This window comes from Aspergillus multicolor (genome assembly GCF_047715735.1).
Source record: "Aspergillus multicolor strain CBS 133.54 unplaced genomic scaffold BDW74scaffold_5, whole genome shotgun sequence".
Taxonomy (NCBI): Eukaryota; Fungi; Ascomycota; class Eurotiomycetes; order Eurotiales; family Aspergillaceae; genus Aspergillus; species Aspergillus multicolor.
Window position 1 is genome coordinate 535,040 of NW_027395956.1, and position 19,121 is coordinate 554,160.

Genomic DNA, 19,121 nt, shown 5'->3' on the forward strand with positions numbered 1-19,121 from the left:
TTTTAAAAAAAGGCTTTTAAACCCTTTTATTCTTATCCTTTTAGGTATATTACACCCTTTCACACTATTTGCAAACCCCTTCTAAGGCCAAGGACCTTATAAGTACTTACACCTTAATCTTTTAATTCTCCGCTCTAATCACTGTCGTCCTAAAAGAAACAATCAGCTAACAAGCTATAATAAAATAAGATTATTAAAAATAACCCTAATTAATTACCCGGTAGACATGTTATATAACAAGCAATAGGCACGACAGATAAAGGTTTAAATACCACACGCTAATATAAGAGGTGCACTAATATATAGTGGCTAAGTTAAAGCCACAGCTGCGCCTTAAATTATGGCTATGGTTATTCTTAAAGAGGCGATAAAAAAAATTAGCTTGTTATTATAGCTAATTATAGTTACCTATTTATCCTACTAATAAAGATAGCGCATTTAACACACAGTGGAAATTTAGAGACTAGTCCCAGCGTGAAGGATAAACAGCGCCTTAGCTAATCACCCCAATTACCTAATCATGCGAGATTAGGGTAAGCATCGCGCGACCCTTACCCTCCCCACTCACCGTGGGTATAGCTTACCTGAGCGTTTTTTTGGCTCAGGTGAGTATTACCCCCTGCACGTGATGCCAAGCCAGGAGCCATAAACACTTATGTAAGTATTAAAATATTAGCTAACCTTATATAAATATTATAATTAAACTTACCTTTTTAAATAATCTTATTATTAAAAAAGCCTATATTACTTACTACTTACTAACTGCTTGCCTAGTGCTATATTTACTTAATTAGCTATAAAAAGCCTTTCTTTTAATATTATAATAAATTACTTACTACCGCGTGGTTTTAAAGAAGCTAATAATAATATAATAATTATTAAGGTTAGTTAGCAAGCACTTAATAAGTAATTATTAAGCGCTTGCTAATTAGCAGGGTATAAGAATAACTATATATACCTTATAAATACTAGGAAAGAGGGTCGGGCGCTTAAGTTATTAAAGATTAAGTATAATAATAACCTACCAGAGTACCTATAATTATATATCTATAAATATGCCTATATTATGCCTGCCGGGGGCCAGTTAATAATAAAGTTAAAAGCCTTAGTTAAAGGCATATATAATTACCTATTACTCTTTAAGTGCTTGTCTAGCAGTACCTGACTAATAGCTTTAAATTTAATATAAAAAGTATTAATAAGGGGGAAAAAGGCCTGGCATTATAGTTTTTTATCCCTTTTTTAATATATACTATATAAAATAAGCTTATAATTACTCTAGGGTTAATACTTGCAAGTATTTAAGCCCTAGGCTATATTAATATTATTATACCTATATTACTAATATAATTTAGGAGGAACTTGCCTAGTATAGGAATTTTATTTTTAGTATAAAGAAGAATTTAAAGTGTTAGAATATAGCAAGGTAAGTAACTAGTTAGTAAGTACTTATTTAGCGCTTGTTTAATACTTATTAACTTATACTAGCTACTTTTATTTTAAAGCTTAATACTTTTATTTAAGTAATACATGTCTTAATCCCCTTTTAAGCTGCAAGCCAGTTTCCTAACAAAGACAGTGTATAATAAGTACTTATTTATTACTTATTAAGCACTTGCTAACTTAATAAAATATTAATAAAAGCTATTCCCCTTAATATACCTGTATAAATAACACAGGTGCCTTTTAAACAAGGTATTATAAATAGCTTATTAATATAAAAAATCTTAATTCTAAGCTTTTAAAAAAGTTATTTAATAGGGAAGGGGAGCCTATTAGGAAGGAATATGGTATTATTAAGCCTTTATAATCTTAAAGAAAATAATATAATATATATTAACTATTACTTAGGTACTACTTGTTAAGCACTTGCTAACTACTAGCAGGCAAGGATTATTCACAGGGTCCTGGGAAGATATAATATATACTATATAATATATAGTTTTTTACCCTTATCCTAGTTAATCTTAAGTAATATTTATTTATAGTATTTAGCTCCCATGGTGTATATTAACATCCACCCCCTGCGCTAGCTAAAACACCAGCGGAGATTATTAGGGATTTAAATAACCTAGCAGCAAGGATTAATAATTTAGTATAAATAACTAGTAAGTACTTTTTAAGGGCTTGTTAAGTGCCTATTAATTAATTAGGCTAATTTCTTTATAACCCTTAACTTAAGGCTTATTGCGGGGGCCATGGGATAATTATACTTTTAAAACTTTACCTAAGCCTAAGTAATAAAAATAAAATTACTGTGATTTTTTAAAAATACTGTTTAATATTATACCCACAGGGATAAAATATTAATAGCCTAATTTATTTATATGAATAAAATAAAAAAGTTAATATAAGTACTTGCTAGCTACTAAATAAGCGCTTGCTAACTACTTAGGATTATATTTAAGAATACTTTATAATACTTAAGGTACCATGGTATTCTGCGGGTATTTAAATAGTATATACATGCTTTTTAAGCTTTATTTCTTTAAGGTTAACATGTTTTATAAGCAGATTTATAGTAAGAATATAAACAAGGTTTTATTTACTATATTTTTTTAAGATTAGTGCAAGAGTAAGTACTTAACCAGCACTTACTAATTACTTACTTATTATTACCTTAGTTATTATCTTACTACGTGTTTTTACTAGTCTAGAAATTATAAAAGAATATTACCTGTTATTTAAGCAGGCCTTTAACCTAATTTAAAAAATATCAGGCAGGCTAGTCCTTTTTAACCACCTTTATGGCTCGGGTATTTATAGTCTTATAATGGATATAAATAGTAAGTAATACATAAGTATAAATAAAATAATACTTGCCAAGCGCTTACTAAGCACCTGCTAACTACTTAGGCCTTGGCTAATATCTTTATAAGATTAATCCTAAGCGGCATAATATTATATAGCAGCTAAAATAAATTATTACTTTTTACCATGTTTACTTCCAGCATAATATCCTTAAGGCTATTAATACTTAAGCCCATGGGGGTAATATATAAAGTTAAATAATAAGTTTATTAAACTATAAAATAAAAAAGGACTATAATGCCTTAATTAAATATTTAATTAGTATATTTACTAATTATTAAGCGCTTAAAAAGCGCTCAGGAAGCAATAGCTAATACTAGTTTTAGTATATAAAAATAAAGCTATTAATAACTAGGTTATTTAAAAAAAAGGGCCAGTTATTAAGGCAGGCCTTAACAAGGCCTGCTCCAGGATTAAGCCAGCTTATTTTAACATGCTTTATACTTATACTAACATGGTTAAGCAGTCTTATTAAAAGTCTTACTTATTAGGCAAGTGCCTTAGCCTTATGCAAGTAATAAAAAAGTAAGTACTTATTAACTACTAGGTTTATTTTAATAATTTAGTTAAGCTTAATAAAAATAATATTATTTAGTATAAGAATTTTATCTAGTATAGGCTTTATTATGGCTATAAAGTAGTAAGTATTAAAAATAACTATTTTAAATATATAAAAAAGGTTAAGCCTGTAGGTATAGCTTTTAAGACTTAGCAAGCACTTGCTAATTACTAGGCAGGTGCTTTTTAAAAGTATTAATACTAGTATAATAAAGCCTTAAATACTTTATTAGCACAGAGCACCTTTAAAAAAGGTGTATTAAAGGCCTTTATAAACTAAAGGGTGTCTGCAAAGCGGGCAAGGATTATTAATTTAGTGCCTACTTTGTTTACTTAAAATATTAAGAATAATAAGTATATTTTTATTACTTAACTACTTAACTAGTGCTTACCAAGCACTAAATCTTTTTTAATAATTATGCTAATTATCTAGCCCTTTTAAAATCTTGCTACTAAAAGGCAGGAACTTAAGCTATAATAGCTTAAAGTATAAATTAAAGCTTAAGAAAAAGAGACACAGGTAAAATAACTAATAAATAAGAAGGCTAAGCTTAAGCTTATAATAACTTATAAATAAATTTAAAAATAAAATTATAAATACTTAACTAGTACTTAGCTAGTGCTAATCTCCTTACTTGTATAAACCTAACCCTAGTATAATATAAAATTATATATATTATATATATAGTAAAGTATACTAATATTTTAAAGTAGTATATCTTTCCTATAAGTATTTTTTAAGGTAATATAGTTTATAAAATACTTAAAACTCTTAAGGCTATTTTATTATATATATTTAATAAGATATTTATATAAAAGTCCCTTAAAACACCTAGTAGTTAGCAAGCACTTAATAAGCACTTTTTATACTTATACCATGTACTTAAAATTTATATTAAATAAGTTTACTATATTTTATAAAGGTTTTTAGAATACTATAATAACACGCTTGTTTAGTACTTTATAAGCACTTACCCAAGAATTTATACTATATTAAAGCCTAAACTGGCCAATTACTTAAAATTTATAGTGGGCCTTGGAAAAAATAAAGAAATTATAAAGACAGGAGGTTATTAAGCAGTTACTAAGCAGTTATTAAGCGCTTGTTAAGTACTTAACTCTTATTTAATACCCTAAAAATAATACTTAACTAGTAATTAGCAATTAATTCCCTTTATTATCTTTTTTATTATTATTACTATCCTCCTTGGCCTCCTGCTCCTAAGTTAGCAAGCGCTTGGCAAGCACTTAATAAGTACTTATATTATTTAAGCTATTACTACTACTTTTATAAGCCTTGCTGCCCTTAGTCTCCTGCTCTAAAGTTAGCAAGCGCTTAGCAAGCACTTAACAAGCACTTAACAAGCACTTATATTATTTTAAGTTATTATTATTATTTTTATAACCCTTAATACCCTTGGCCTTTTACTTTTATGTTAGCAAGTGCTTGGCAAGCACTTAATAAGTATTTATATTATTTAAGTTATTATTATTTTTATTAGCCTTACTGCCCTTAGCCTCCTGCCTTTATATTAGCAAGTGTTAAGCAAGTACTTAATAAGTATTTATATTATTACTTAAGTTATTTAAGATCTTAATAGGCGTAATTTTCTTTTTTTATATAATATTAATAATTATTTAATACTTAACTAGCACTTAAGGTTACCTACTTTATTAATAATTTTTATTTAGGCATACTTGCGCAGGGTAGGAGATTTTTTATAATTATTTAAATAATTATTTTAGTAATGGTTAGCTGATACTTAGCAAGTACTTAAAAAGTACTTATTTTTTTTATTTTACTTTTAACAAAGGCATATTACTACTAGTAATATAAATAATTAAGCAGTGGCTAAGTACTTAGCAAGTACTTATATAAAAAGCTAAGTTTTTATAATTAAAGTAACTAAAATTATTACAGGGGCCCTTAGGGTTATAGCAGTATAGCTTTTTTATATTATATATTATATAAGGTATTTTAATATTTATTTTTTTATATTTTATTATTATATTAATAATATACACCTAGTAGCAGTTAGCAAGCGCTTGGCTAGTATTTAATAAATACTTATGATTTTTTTAGTATTTAAAAAAAAGGGGGAGTTTTAGGAGTCTTTTACTAGTTATAGGTAATTATTTTTTAAGTAATTAAAAAGTACTTAAGACAGCAGCAGGGGCGGATTTAGGGGCAGGAGCAGGGGTATTATTAATAAAAAAAGCCTTATAAAATATTATAAAAAATATTAATAATTAATAAGCACTTATTTAATAATTATTAAGTACTTATATATTATATTATTTACTAGTTTATTTAACTAATAGGCACCCTTTGTCTTGTGGACTTTAATTTTATAGAAGTAAATATGCATGTGTAAATTATAATTATCTTTTTTTTTAAATAAAGTAGTTAAAAAGCAGTTATATAATAGTTAGCAAGTACTTATAATAGCCTTTAAGTAATTAGGCAAGTAATAAAATACCTTGCTATAATAAATAATAGTAAAGCTATTCTTATCCTGTAAGTAGTTAATAAGCACTTAGCTAGTAATAATTAAGTACTTAAAAAAATTAAAATAATTAAGTTACTAAATAAGCACTAAACAAGTGCTTGTATAGTGCTTGCCAAGTACTTATTTAAGCTAAAACTTAAGTTAAGTAAGAGATAGGGAAGGCCTTAGAAAAGTAATTTTTTAATAAGGTAAAAAAAAGTTAGGCTAGCAAGCGCTTGACAGGCACTTATATAATAATTTAGGGAAGAAAAGTAAGCTTATTTTTTTTATAAAAAAAGAGCTTAAGTTTACCCTTAAAGCCTTATTTAAGGTACTAGTTATATTATTTTTAAAGTAATTATAAAGTAATTAAAATAAAATAAAAAGTAACTTAAATATTTAAATAATACTTGCTAAGTACTTATATATATATTCTTGCTAAGTTAGGCTATAATAGGCAAATATGGGTGTTCCTTAAAATAACTAAAACAGTGTATTAGAATAAAAGAATTAATAGGGCGTGTAAAAATTTTTTAGTAGGGTATGGGTCACGTGATTACCAAGACTGGTAATTATATAATAAACACTCAGGTAAGCGTTTGGAACACCTCAGCTCACCTGCCCCCTCCCACTCACCTCGTTCACCCGGGCCGCGCGATTTTAAAGCGGCATTGCTCACCTACTAGAACAAGAAGGGTAATGGTCTTGGCGCTCGTAGTTTTTTGCTCGGTAGGTAGATTTCGCGCCGCCGCTTTGTAACTGGATTGATCTATCCAACATGGCACTGCCGCTGCCGTATTCCATAACAAACAATGCATTGCAATTTCGGCTCTATATAGAAGCTTCTGGCATAGTTTACTATAGCCAGGTTCTACCGTAGTCGCATCTTGAAATGGCCTTCCTTGACATATCCCGACATGGTCGGGTGATCAAGGGCAATGGGCGGTAATAATGGGACCCTTACAAAGGGCCTTTAACAAGGTAGTATTAGCAGAAACATGTAGAGAGACAACTTTTAAAAATTACATCATGGAAAATGTCGGAGGGCAAAGCATATGGTAGTAGGTTGCTCGAATGTCGCTCATTCCTGTTCTCGTGTGCTCACTACCTAGCTATTCCTTTCCCTGAGAGTCACCTACTGGACGGGAATGGGATCTCTCTGGGAATGCCAAATTTACTATAGACTGTACAGGAAAGATATGATATGCTTGGCCCTTGAATACGGCGTGTAATATGAATTTACTTTTTCAAGGTAATGTACCTCTTACCTACCATGTTGATAGAACAGCTTCTGGGAATTGGATTGTATTAGGAAGTTTTGACATCAGAAAAAAACGCCTAGTCATTTCCAATACTATTGATACAAAAGAGTGACCTGAGTTGGTCTTTTTTGGTTTTTTTTCTTTGGTTTTTGTTTTCGAATGACATTCAAAACCAGTCTATTGTTCTGGAGGTCTCCCTGAAATATGCTACCAATAATGTACTTGGGGTGTATGTTGATTGCTCCAAAGATGAGGGTGCAATTCGACTCTAGTCGCGAAGAGCATCACTGGCGAGAGGGGCCTTCGCTAGCTCCCTGGCAGAGGTAGCCAACAGAAGCTCCTGGGCATAGGCAGCTGCCGCGATAGCAGCGTAGCCCTCCCAGGTCTTATTCGCATGGCTATCGCCGTAGTTAGTTATACCGCGGATAACAAGCATGGGGAGCCTGTAATTGAACGAGATTGCCTCGCTGTCGTAGCATATGGCGTCTTGGGTAGGTTCGAGATCCTGTTTGGTAGAGTAAACCTGATAGATTGCAGACAGAATGGTGCCATAGTGAACAATAGGGTGACCACCCTCTCGCTTGCTATTATCACTAGGGATAATCTTTGTAGCATCGCACTTCGTGCAGGGTTCGTTCCTGTTGGCATGCTTGTACTCCTGTTGGAACAGCCGATCGGTCGAGGGAGCAGGCCGGCTATACTTAGAGCTTAGAGCAGGGTTGCGCTTGACGGCCTCGTCAATTGTCGTAGAGACACAGGAACCTATTGAGAGGTCGCCTTTGCCCTGAATTCGATAGAGAGCGTCGCGCAATGCGGTCGGCACGTTGCCCAGTTTGCGCTTCAGCTTGCGCCCACGGCGATCGCAGTGACCGTGGTAGACGACCACGCCTCCGGGGGTGTCATTGCTAGGTGTACCAACCACCACGTCTCCAAGTCGGACGTCCTGAATGGGCTCGGAATTGAATGGCATTCCAGCCGCAACGCCGACCATGAGGAGAAGGCAGATGTTGGGGAACGTGTTGAGCAGGCCTGATATCACACCCGAGGGGTGATTAGTGCCATAATTGTGGCACTGTGCAATAGTAGCTGCTACCTTGTGTCGCCCTATTGTTCCCACTTTTAAGATTCTGGGTTCATCCACCGGGAAGGTGCGTGGGAAATCCCAGCTCTCTGTCATTATTCTGCCAACAGCTGTGAGGGATTCGCTGGAGTTGCAGATCCAACCCACAGTGTAATCCTCGTTGAAGTAAGGAGACCGCTTGTCGGGGTCCACACCGAAGAACTGGAATGCCATGGTGATCAATAAGGTTAAGGTGAGTTGATGAGGTCTGAAAGGTGTTCTGATGGATCTAACTTTGGTTGGAGAAGATGAGAAGGTAACGAGTTACAAGAGAAGAAGAAAGTACTTATAGACGATATAGAGGAGGTGAGAAGCCAGTTTCTAGTGGACTAAGGCTACTAAGTCTTTCACCATCCCATTCACAAACCAAGTACAATTTCCCTGTCTCTGACAGTGAGTGAAAGAGACCCTCGAGCACCCTGGCATTGTATCTAGACTTGGCGTTCTTTGACAGGTCTCACCACGCTCACTAGCTCCTTGTTCCCTTATCAATTCATGGTAGCCAAAGACAATAAAACGTAATATGGGGATCACTACTCACAAACTAGGGCAAGAACCAGCTATGCCTATCTGAAGTTTTAGTAGGGCCTAGCCAGCACTTACGGAACTTGATCGTGTTTTGAGGCTCTTTGTCACTTCCTAGCGGTTATAGAGAGGCGAAAGATGATGGACATGGTAACCATGACCTGTTGACGAGTGATATGTGCTCCGAAGGGACATACTGGTCGCCATGCAACCCTCTCCTGCGTTCTCGTACGCTTACGTTCTGCGTTTGCCCGCGGACCATTTACCATACCTTTTACTAAAGTACCTGCCGCTGTAATTGGCCATTGATATTCTGCTCTTCGAATGAGAACGTGGAAATTACCGGTTGAATCAATTATTATCACTGTCGTTGAACGTAGGGTGACTCCACGAAAGTGTGAAGTTGCCTGTCTTCCACTTCCAGCTACGATCTAGAAACGGAAGGAAGCATTCCAAGTGAGCACTTGGGGCAACACGCATGGCTTCGTTTCCTGATCTGATGCAAACTATGGTATGGTGTCAATGGTATGGTATACCACAGAGGCTGGCTTTTCCCGTACCTGCCGTGGTTCCCATAGTCCCCGTAGGCTTGTAATCGCAGCTTCCGTCTATATACATCCGAGCTTCATGATCTCCAGGGCTCATGGAAAGCTCGAGTCAGAATCTGGGTGTTTTCAACGACTTCCAGGAGACAATCTTCAAAATGGCATGGAGTGGCCTGCTCTTCGAACTGCAAGTCATCTGTTTCTCGGGTCTTGTGCACATTGATCTGGAGATTGAGAAAGTCCATCCGGGGACCGAGAGCGAATCACGGGCAGCGATGATATTGCACAAGAAACTGTGGAGCGAAACCGTCGCATTATGTCCGTTTGTCGTAAGTGCTAACTGCCCGATATCATGACAGTAACCCAACTGTTAACGCCGAGCGTTAGGATCATGGCGACTGAATTACCGGTGGACTCTAGTCAGGTGAATGTGTGTCGATACCCTGCTATACCTTGGTCCTGAAGACCTGGCTGTGCAGGCACTGGAACTTCTTTACGACCTCGAGAAAGAGAATACACCCTTGGACATGAGAGAGTTACTGGGATCTTTCTGCTGAGGATGAGGTGTATAATGATGTTCTGACTTTCCAATATGCCTGTTTTAAGACATGTACTTCTTTAGGTACCCCGCTTTTTATTAGCAAGCGCACTGGGGGTTGGCCTGGGATTGATGCGCCTGAAATTCCTGTCAGCTTCAGTTTATGGCGCTCTCCTTGCATACCCTTCATGAGGTAGAACTACCATTAAAACTGGGGACATTAGTCCAATCAACATACCGGGGATAGGTTACCGAATCACCTCTCAGAACTTATTTGCTCTCACCTTACATGCCTCGACACGAAGTCTTGCATTTAATGATTCCCAAATCAAGGATTCAGCGCAGCCTACCCCGAGAAGCATCCCCAAATGGACCTCACATTCCATCATCGTCGACAAGCAGCATTGATTGAGTCTGTATACAGGGGCATCCTGACACCTCAGGCATTAAAGAGCCCAAAAGAGCTAGCCTTGCAATTAGTCACGTGCATGACGATCGTCCAGCCAGAGGCGCCGAAAAGTTGCAACCATCAATCACGAAAGTCATCTCTTTCCGTCAAAAATGACCGCTTGATCATCAATTGGACCCTCATGCAATGCAGGAAGCGTGCTATACCTGTCGCCGACGACATGTCCAATGCGATCGGACCGGAACCCTGTGTCGGAAATGTGAAAAGGCGGGGCTGAAATGCCTCGACAAGCGGCCTATCCGATGGGTGCAGGGCGTCGCCATCAGAGGGGGTATGAGAGGTCGATCGCATCAAAACGACCTGGTCTCTGCGAGCCCTGTTTCAACTCTCGATTTCCGCTCGGAGGCATCGGGCAAGCTTCTAGAACGTCTCACGGAGAGCGCCTCTAGCGAGCTGGTCCCCACATTTCCGCCAGGAGGCATATCGGTCCCCTTGAAGGATGAGCCAAATAGCAAATTAGATCCGTCCGCTCAGTATTATCTCAACTATTGTACGCTCACTTTTTCCTTGCGGGGAATCGCATACCCTGACATACTGCAGACAATGACCGTATATGCCAGCTCTTCATCGTATACGATAGCGAGAACAATCCGTTTCGCAGTCTTATTCCGCTGGCCCTGAGCGACTCGGTCCTTCTTGATGCCGTTCTAGCTCTGGCTGCTCGCCACAGGGCAAACTTTGAGCAACCGTTCTCAACGAGTGGCACCATTGTTTCGGCGGTTTCACCAGACGCTAACCGAGAGGCTCTTCGCTTCAAGCACCGTGCCATCCAGGGCTTGTCGAAATCTATCGGCGCTGGAAGCTCATACCGCGATACTACAGTAGCCAGCGTATTCCTCCTAGTATTTCTTGACCTGCTAGAGTCCGGCTGTGATCGCTGGAACTATCACCTGGAAGGGGCGAAAACTTTGATGGCTCTGACGCCGCACCACGACCCTGGCCGCACTGTCGAGCGGATACGAAGATTTATCATCAAGCAAATCCATCTGTAATGACATCTCCTACTTGGACTTTTTCTCGCGATCACTGACCTTGGTTCCAGGATTGAGGCGCTTGGCGCAACCTTTGTTCGACCAGATCTCCTGTCGAAATCATCCTCTGTCGAAGAGTCCTCCAATCTACTGGAAGATGTCGTCGAGGAGTCATTCCTCGGATGCCCGGAGTTCATCCTAACTGCAGTTCAATATTTCTCCCTGCAACGTGACCTAATCGCCAGTAATGATAGTGCTAGTCAGTCTTCGGTTCAAGACATCGCTTCTGTCCTCGATGCCATCAGAGATTTCGACTGCCGCACCTGGGCTTCCGCACTGCCACAAGAATCTGTTGCTCATGACGTTGATGATTTGACAAGGTTGGCCAGAGCGTATCAACTTGGTGGCATACTCTACGGTCAACGAGTCGTTGACGCCGCCGAGGAAGGCAAGACTAATCAAGAAACTGCGACATCTGAACTCATCAATGTCATCAACTCGTTACAGGACACCAACCTTCTTAAGTGCACACTCTGGCCGATCACTGTCGCAGGCCTAGAATGCCAAGCACAGCCCCAACGAGAGTTGCTTATACAAGCTCTAGAGAAGTTTTGGCAGGACACCAAGTGTTTGAACGTCACGAACGCCGCCAACATCCTGCAAGACTACTGGAGGAAAGTCGATGGCAATCCCAACGTGGCGAACGATTGGATCTTCGAGATTGGCCGGTCGAGTCATGACTGGCTGCTGATATAGCAAGGCGCCCCACTCCCCTGAGCTTCCTAAAACGGCTTACGGGAAACGACGTCAGCGTCCAGAATCCGGGTCTTCCCCACCGCAGCCTTTGCTCGAAGCCCCAAGGTTCTGATATCGCCGCGTGGTCCGAAGCCAAGCCTGGAGCCAGTCTTGGGACCCTTCGCTCAACTACTCGAAATAGAAGGTCTGGGGAGAATGCCGTTTTCATTACGAAACCTAAACTCGACTTCACGCCATTCCGGACTATATAAACCGGCGAGGCTCCCGGTCTGCGAACAACGCATTAACGCTTACTATGGATCGTTACGTGCACTCACCGGCGCCGACATATATTAGACGATGACGGTTTGTCAAAAATCCGAGCACAGCTCGACACCGCAGGAGAATGGCGGAGGTTTCGACGAAATCTCGCTGGAGAGGCTTGGGCGTGAGCGACCGCCATCATTCTCGGGGGCATGGTCGGAAGTCGTTTTTTGCTTCTCCATTATCATGTCGCAAATTCTTGCGGTATGATCTGCTCAAATTAGTATGGTCGGACAATGCTGATTTCACTTAGGAATACTACATATCCGGCTCCAATGTCCTCCTCCCGACATTGATTAAAGAACTTGACTTTCCTGTTGCATCTGCGATCTGGCCCTCTACATCGTTATCTCTAGCTGTGACATCAACCCTACTCATCTTTGGCCGACTGACTGACATGTTCGGCGGCTATGCGATCTACATCGCAGGGGCTGGATGGCTCACGATATCTTCCATTCTATGCGGCGTCTCGCAATCATGGCTCATGTTAGTCATTTGTCGAGCGCTTCAAGGCCTCGGTCTCGCCGCATTTCTCCCCTCCGGTGTGATGATCTTGGGCAAAACGTATCGACCGGGTCCGCGAAAGAACTTCGTTTTCAGTCTTTACGGCGCCTGTGCCGCTCTCGGCTTCTTTGTCGGTATTTTCTTCTCCGGTCTTTGTAGCCAGTACCTCACCTGGCGGTGGTATTTCTTCATCGGCGCCATACTCTCCGCCTTAACGACGTTGTCTTCAATCTTCTACATTCCGCGGGACCTGAAGGAGACGAGAGGGAATGGCGCTACCATGGACTGGGCTGGGTGTGCATTGTCGGTCGCAGGATCTGTTCTATTTGTCTTCGCGATCGCGCACAGCTCCTATGCTCCGCAGCAATGGCGAACACCATATGTCCCCGTCTGCTTCGTGCTCGGCTTTCTATTCCTAGCCGCTTTTACCTACGTCGAAGGATGGGTTGTCAAGAATCCTCTTCTTCCTGGTGATATTTTCGCCGTCGAGTATATGAAGCCGCTAGCCATCGCCTTGCTCTTTCTCTACGGAAGTCTTGGCGTATTCCTTCTCTACGCCGTCCTATAGTACGCCTCCTATCTACTTGAAATTATTTCTCGCTAACTGTTGCACAGCATGTCAGAATACATGGGGGCAACTCCCTTCCAAATGGTCGCGTGGACCGTCCCAATGGCTGTCGGCGGTCTGATCCTCTCCTGCGTCGGCGGCTTGATTTTCCACCGCATCTCCGGCACAATCCTCCTCATGATCTCGTGTCTGGGGTACCTCGGTTCAGGCCTCTTCTTTGCCGTCGTCCCCCTGGGCGGCAACTACTGGGCTTTCGTCTTCCCCGCCATGATCTGCGGCACGATCGGAATTGACATCTCCTTCAACCTAGCCAACATCTTCATCACGACGAACATCGCCAAGGCGAAGCAGGGAATTGCGGGGGCCCTGATTAATTGTACGCTGCATATGGGTATCGCGGTCATGCTGGGTTTCGCGGACATCGTGCACACTGAGACGGATCACCTGGGCGCGAGGAAGAGCTATAAAGCTGTATTCTGGTTTGAGGTTGGGCTTGCGGCTTGTGGGTTGGTGCTTGTTGCGCTCTTTGTTAGGATTAAGGAGGCGAAGAGTGAGTTGACGATTGAGGAGAGGGAGGCGCTTGCTGCTGAGTCACGGGGGGAGACTTCAGTTCCAGGTGGTGTTTGACGGGTAGGTAGAGATTTGATCATGTTCAGGGTTCAAACGCTCATCCCCGCGAAATATCGATGCGTTACTCTCCACGGTTATCCGGATAGAACGATACCCACGTCTATACATAGTCTTATTATTGCTGTTAAAGCCAATCTACCTGTCCATTTGCAACGCTGTCATCAATGACATTTCTTTGCATCTGTCTTAGCTATCATACCTATCACTGCCTAAGTCTACAGTAACACCACGCCTACAGCAGAGATTGGTTATATTGACTTTGATTTAGTTAAGCTGTATTTGACTGATTTGACGTTGAAAATTGAGCTGAAATTAAACCTGAACCGGAAAATTGTAGTTAAAGATAAAAACGCTGTACACCATATGCTAGCCGCGTGACTTTAATGTCAACTGCAGCCCAAACCCAACCACCATATCACAGACAATTTATGTGATAAATTGATGTTAATGCCGCTGCGTATCATGCCAGATCATGTCATATCATGTCATCGTGTACACCGTAAAACCCCTGAAATGAAATCCAAACGGCCATCCCAAACAAACAAAACCAAAAACCCCTTGTACCACGGCAGTTAGTTCACATCCTCAAACTCAACCTCATCCTCATCCTCAGAACCAGCACCATCATCATTCTCCCTATCCTCCACATCCTGCACATCCCCATCACTACCCACAAACATCCCCAGCATAAGCCGACAGAGCCCCCTTAGTTCCGGCAAATCTAAATTCTCCGGCTCCGCCGTATCCCACAGATTAAACAGCTCCTCACGCGCCTGCGGCCTAGTCCCAAGAATCTCAATGTCGATTTCACCGGTGTACATCCACCCCATCAGCAGACGCATGATGTTATCGTCTACATTCTCCGGCGTCACCAGCGGCGCACCCGCGATCTGACTCGTGGCCTCGAAGTATCGGCTGTGGAAGACGAGGACGTCCCAGTGTACGGGGTACGAGCGGACACCCTCTGCATTTGGGGGGCCGGTGAGGATCTCGGAGAAGCGGGGTGTGTGCTCGTCGAGGGTTAAGGAGATTGCGCAGTGTAGGAGGTGAGGGAGGCGCGGCTCGATCAGGAGTGAGAGGCGTTGTTTGCGGGTGAAGGTTTTGAAGTAGGTTTGTTTCGCGAGGGAGGTCAGGACGGCCACTGCGTCTGTGCCGGTTGTGGCTTGGTGGGCGAGAACGCGGATGGGTTCGAAGAGAAGGCGCCGGACCGTGTTGTAGTTCTTTTGCGAGGCGTGCTCGAAGGAATGTGCTACCAGGCACGCGCGGTGTAGGGCGAGCTGCGCGGTGATTTGGGCATCCTCTGCGAGGGCGCGGAAGGAGTTGGGCTTGTCTGGGCTGTTTGTGCAGAGGTTGTGTATGGTTATCTCGGCTCCATCGCGGGTGTGCATGAGGCGGGGCACGTGCATGCCGACGATCTCGTGGTTTGCGTTGGTTGTTGCGGTATATATTGGCATTTCAAGGAAGTTGACGCCGTCGTTTGTCTCGAGGGAGAGGATGAACTGGATGAAGATGGCGTCGTTAAGCTGCGCTGCGGCGAGCAGGGCGGCGTTGAGGATGATATTCGCGTGGCCTTTGCTGCGCATCATGCTTGCTTCTGTGATCAGGGTGCGCGCGTACCGGAATTGCTTGGAGAGGATTGCAGTTGAGATGATTGCAGTTAGGTCTTCCAGCCCTCGGGTCTCGGTGGGGGATGTCACGGCTCCTGGGGCGGTTATGTTGTATGAGAGCAGGCTGGAGGGCTTGAAGATGTTGCTCCTGTGCTTGCTATTAGGGCCTCGTAGGGTTAGGCGTCTGAAGGAAGTGTGGACTTGCAGTGGTCTAGGGATGGGGATGCCGGCCTCATCTGTGTCTTCCTCGGTGTCGCTGCCCTCGTTCTCGAGCCAGTGGCTGTTCAGGCTTGCTTCGCCGTCGCCGGGCTCCTCGCCATCCTCGTTGATGGTGTCTTCGTAGAGGGAGAAGTCATTGGCTCGCTTGTTGTCACGTTGATTTGGGTTTCCGTGTTTCTTCATGGACTTCTTGATGCTTTGCTGCATAGTTGTTATGTAACCTGCCTCCCTGGCTTTCTGAATGCGGTCCGCCACGGTTTTGTGAATGCGGTCTCTGTAAAACCGTTTGAGATTGAGATCGTCTGACATGGCGGAACAATTCGGTGGTCACTTTCTTGGATATGTGAGCACTTGATAACTGTGTGGAGTAGATAGTGATATAAATAGAGAAGAGAAGGTGGTCATGGAAAGAAGAGAGTTACTTCTCAGCTCCAAGAGCAGAGAGATATTTATACGTTCATCATTGCCGCCTTGGGACGGTGGGAAATGCTCGGCCGCTGGTATTTTCATTCACTTGAGCATGAGGCTTGTGTTGTTTCTGCTCCAGAACTCCTGATGTGTTTACATCATGGAGTAAAAAAATGCAGTGTTTGCACATGGGTACCCTGACTCAAAGGGGCCTATACACCCCCAGCTCTGAAAGAGGCCCCACCCACAAGTAAGGGGTGAGGCTAGTGCATCTCTCAGTGAATGGGGAGTGAAAGGGCAAGATTAGGAGCCAATAAGAGTGCGTTGTAATTAAGATTTACAAATTTATCGGAGATATCCAGGCACCTGTACTTGGTTGGTGTTGGGGAGAAAATGGCTGCCTAGTGGGGTTTGTCATTGAGATTGCCAGTGGATGCCTAACCTCCATGTCCAATAAGAGACATCTTCAGCAACTTTGGACGCGACCAGTAGTATCGTCTCGCCTACCCTGGAGACGCCTGCGCAGGAAAACTTGGCGCCTCCGCTCCGCTGGCGGCCTGGGGTATCATCACGACCCCGGGAGCAAAGGGATCGAGCCGCGACAGCCTTGGTGACTACCACGTATTCAGAATCAGGTAGGAGATCCGCGTACCTCTCTAGTTGTCCCCGGGAAACATGCCCTTGATACGGCTTCTATGTTCTTTTTTGGTCTGAGCCTCACTCTGTTCAACCCAAACCTACCTATTGATGCATGGTGTGCAAATGCCAAGATATATATTTCACAGCTGCCGCGAAGCTTACTACGTTGTACTCACAACCAACATTATTCTCCTTAACTTATCAAAGCGGAATAAACTTTGAAAGATGCTCATCTATATCAATTACGCTAATAACAACCATGAACAGAAGAACGCAGATACCAGCAATAATGAGAAAAGTCTACCTACCTAATAGGTCGACTGGCCGCCGATCCAGTGGAGCGCAGAGGAATTTAGGGCTCCCGGCTCGCCACTCTATCGGGGAACTCGCTCGTATTCGTGACTCTAAGCAGTCTGATTTGTTAACAGGCAAAGAGGCCCACAGTTTGATACTGGTTCCTGGATAAGACTATGCTATAAATACCTATGTGAGCGGCGTGGGTCGTTTCCTCTAGGTATATATGCTGCTGGTTTTCTAGAGATTTCCGATGCCGAAGATCCAACCCTTCGACACTCTCTTCGTTTCTTGATACCATAGTAGTAGTCACCGACCAGTGCATTTGAGACCTTCAAGGAGATAACAACGCCCACAGCCCAGAGTCCCAGGTCTCGACGATATTCCACAATGCCACTAACAATCCACATCGACGCCAAAAAACCATGCTACTTCGGCAGCGAAACCATCCGCGGGCGGATTATCTTCGAAGCAACAACTCTAACACGTCTTCACGACATCCGGGTAACATTTACCGGTCGTTCAAAAGCGAAAATCCAGAAAGTCAAGGGCGCGGGCGCCCCAGCGGGGAATTACCGCAGTCGATGCGTTCTGTTCGAGAAGGAGAAGATTCTGTTTCTGAAGAACGGTGAGGCACTCGTGCCAGGAAAGTACGATTGGCCTTTTGAGTTTGTGTTTCCGACAGTCGTGGAATCATCGATGAAATGGCCGGTGAAGAGTCCGTATCGGAGTGATGAGAGTTATCCGCTACCGCCGACGTTTGCTATACAGGCGGACGATGAAGAAAGAAGGATTTCTTGTGCTATTGATTACAAGATCGGGGCGAAGGTTACAAGTCCGCAGCGAGGCCTCTTTCCGAGCAAGACGCCGCTCTTCTCGGAGGAGGTACGGCTGAATTTCATGCCTGACTTTGCGGTATCGGATGATCGCGAGCAAGGTCAAGCTGCTGAACTATATCGGCAGCAAAAGGAGCAACTGTTCAATATTCGCAGCATATTGCTGTTACCGGACAATAGAGGACGAAGATTAAGCATTGGTGAAAAGATCCAGAGTTGGTTTGCGCCAGGCCAACTGCCCAAATTCAGTTTTACCGCATCTTTATCATACTCAACTCGAGTGGTTCAGTCTACGCCTCTACAATGTTCCCTGGAAATAACGCCGCATATGGAAGCTTCGTCGGTCACGTCAGGTCCGGAGATATTTATCAAGTCGATATCAATGATAGCAATCAGTCAGACGGCAGCACGAGCCGCGCCATCAATAAAGGGCGCTATATCGGCAGAGTTGGATGACAAGATTGAGATATTATCGCGAACGTCACTGCATATACCGGTCGCTGCAAGCGTCGATATAGGCGAAGTTTGCGGGCCCCTGGTGCTGCGACATACGGATGTCTCATTCCGGACGTTTAATATTTGCAGAACTTACCGACTCTGCACGTCTATTGTATTTGAGTGCGCAGGGAAGACAAATGAATTCAGACTTGTGGATCTACCGTTTGAGGTCGTTGCGAAAGTTGAAGGGCCAGAGAAGAAGGAGTTGGCATATCAGTTTCCTGAGCCCGTTGAAGATGCGCCGCCCGCGTATGCGTCTTCGTCTGCTGGCTCTGTGCGTTCGATGTAGGAGGTCTGAAGAAGGCTGCAGATTTCAGCGAGCGTTTCGGTCCAATAGTTCAGCGCTACATCTCCATCAGCGCCCAAAGGAAATATTGGTCGATGACCGGTCAACTGAAGGGAAAAAATAATTGGCTTCTGGAAGCCTATGGTACCCTTGGACGCTGCCCGCATTAATTGAACCGCAACAGGAGATATGGGAATACTGATAATTCATATTGCCAAGAGGCAACAGATCTTCAATAATTGAAAAAAAGAAGCTGGCCAGCATGATCCAAATTGAATATCGTGA

The 19,121-nt window shown here is 42.4% G+C and overlaps 5 protein-coding genes across 5 annotated transcripts; 3 read left to right on the forward strand and 2 right to left on the reverse strand.

The window, feature by feature from the left end:
• Positions 1-7,388: 7,388 nt before the first annotated feature.
• Positions 7,389-8,414, reverse strand: BDW74DRAFT_166419 (nucleoside phosphorylase domain-containing protein; the record flags this gene model as incomplete). Its single annotated transcript, XM_073726554.1, has 1 exon — positions 7,389-8,414. One exon carries the CDS (start codon positions 8,412-8,414, stop codon positions 7,389-7,391), a length of 1,026 nt encoding a protein of 341 aa, XP_073586501.1.
• Positions 8,415-10,415: 2,001 nt separating this feature from the next.
• On the forward strand, positions 10,416-12,214 carry BDW74DRAFT_189205 (Zn(II)2Cys6 transcription factor). The gene is made up of 3 exons (XM_073731918.1): positions 10,416-10,807; positions 10,858-11,305; positions 11,360-12,214. Exons 1-3 carry the CDS (start codon positions 10,444-10,446, stop codon positions 12,042-12,044), a joined length of 1,497 nt encoding a protein of 498 aa, XP_073586502.1. The 5' UTR covers positions 10,416-10,443; the 3' UTR covers positions 12,045-12,214.
• Positions 12,215-14,197, forward strand: BDW74DRAFT_112540 (putative MFS multidrug transporter). The gene is made up of 3 exons (XM_073721816.1): positions 12,215-12,551; positions 12,601-13,418; positions 13,467-14,197. Exons 1-3 carry the CDS (start codon positions 12,384-12,386, stop codon positions 14,044-14,046), a joined length of 1,566 nt encoding a protein of 521 aa, XP_073586503.1. The 5' UTR covers positions 12,215-12,383; the 3' UTR covers positions 14,047-14,197.
• Positions 14,198-14,621: 424 nt separating this feature from the next.
• On the reverse strand, positions 14,622-16,184 carry BDW74DRAFT_175563 (uncharacterized protein; the record flags this gene model as incomplete). Its single annotated transcript, XM_073728365.1, has 1 exon — positions 14,622-16,184. The coding sequence occupies one exon, from the start codon at positions 16,182-16,184 to the stop codon at positions 14,622-14,624; it is 1,563 nt and encodes a 520-aa protein (XP_073586504.1).
• A 1,376-nt stretch (positions 16,185-17,560) lies between these two features.
• BDW74DRAFT_189207 (uncharacterized protein) lies at positions 17,561-18,839 on the forward strand (the record flags this gene model as incomplete). The annotated part of the gene is made up of 1 exon (XM_073731919.1): positions 17,561-18,839. The coding sequence occupies exon 1, from the start codon at positions 17,607-17,609 to the stop codon at positions 18,837-18,839; it is 1,233 nt and encodes a 410-aa protein (XP_073586505.1). The 5' UTR covers positions 17,561-17,606.
• Between the last annotated feature and the right edge of the window lie 282 nt (positions 18,840-19,121).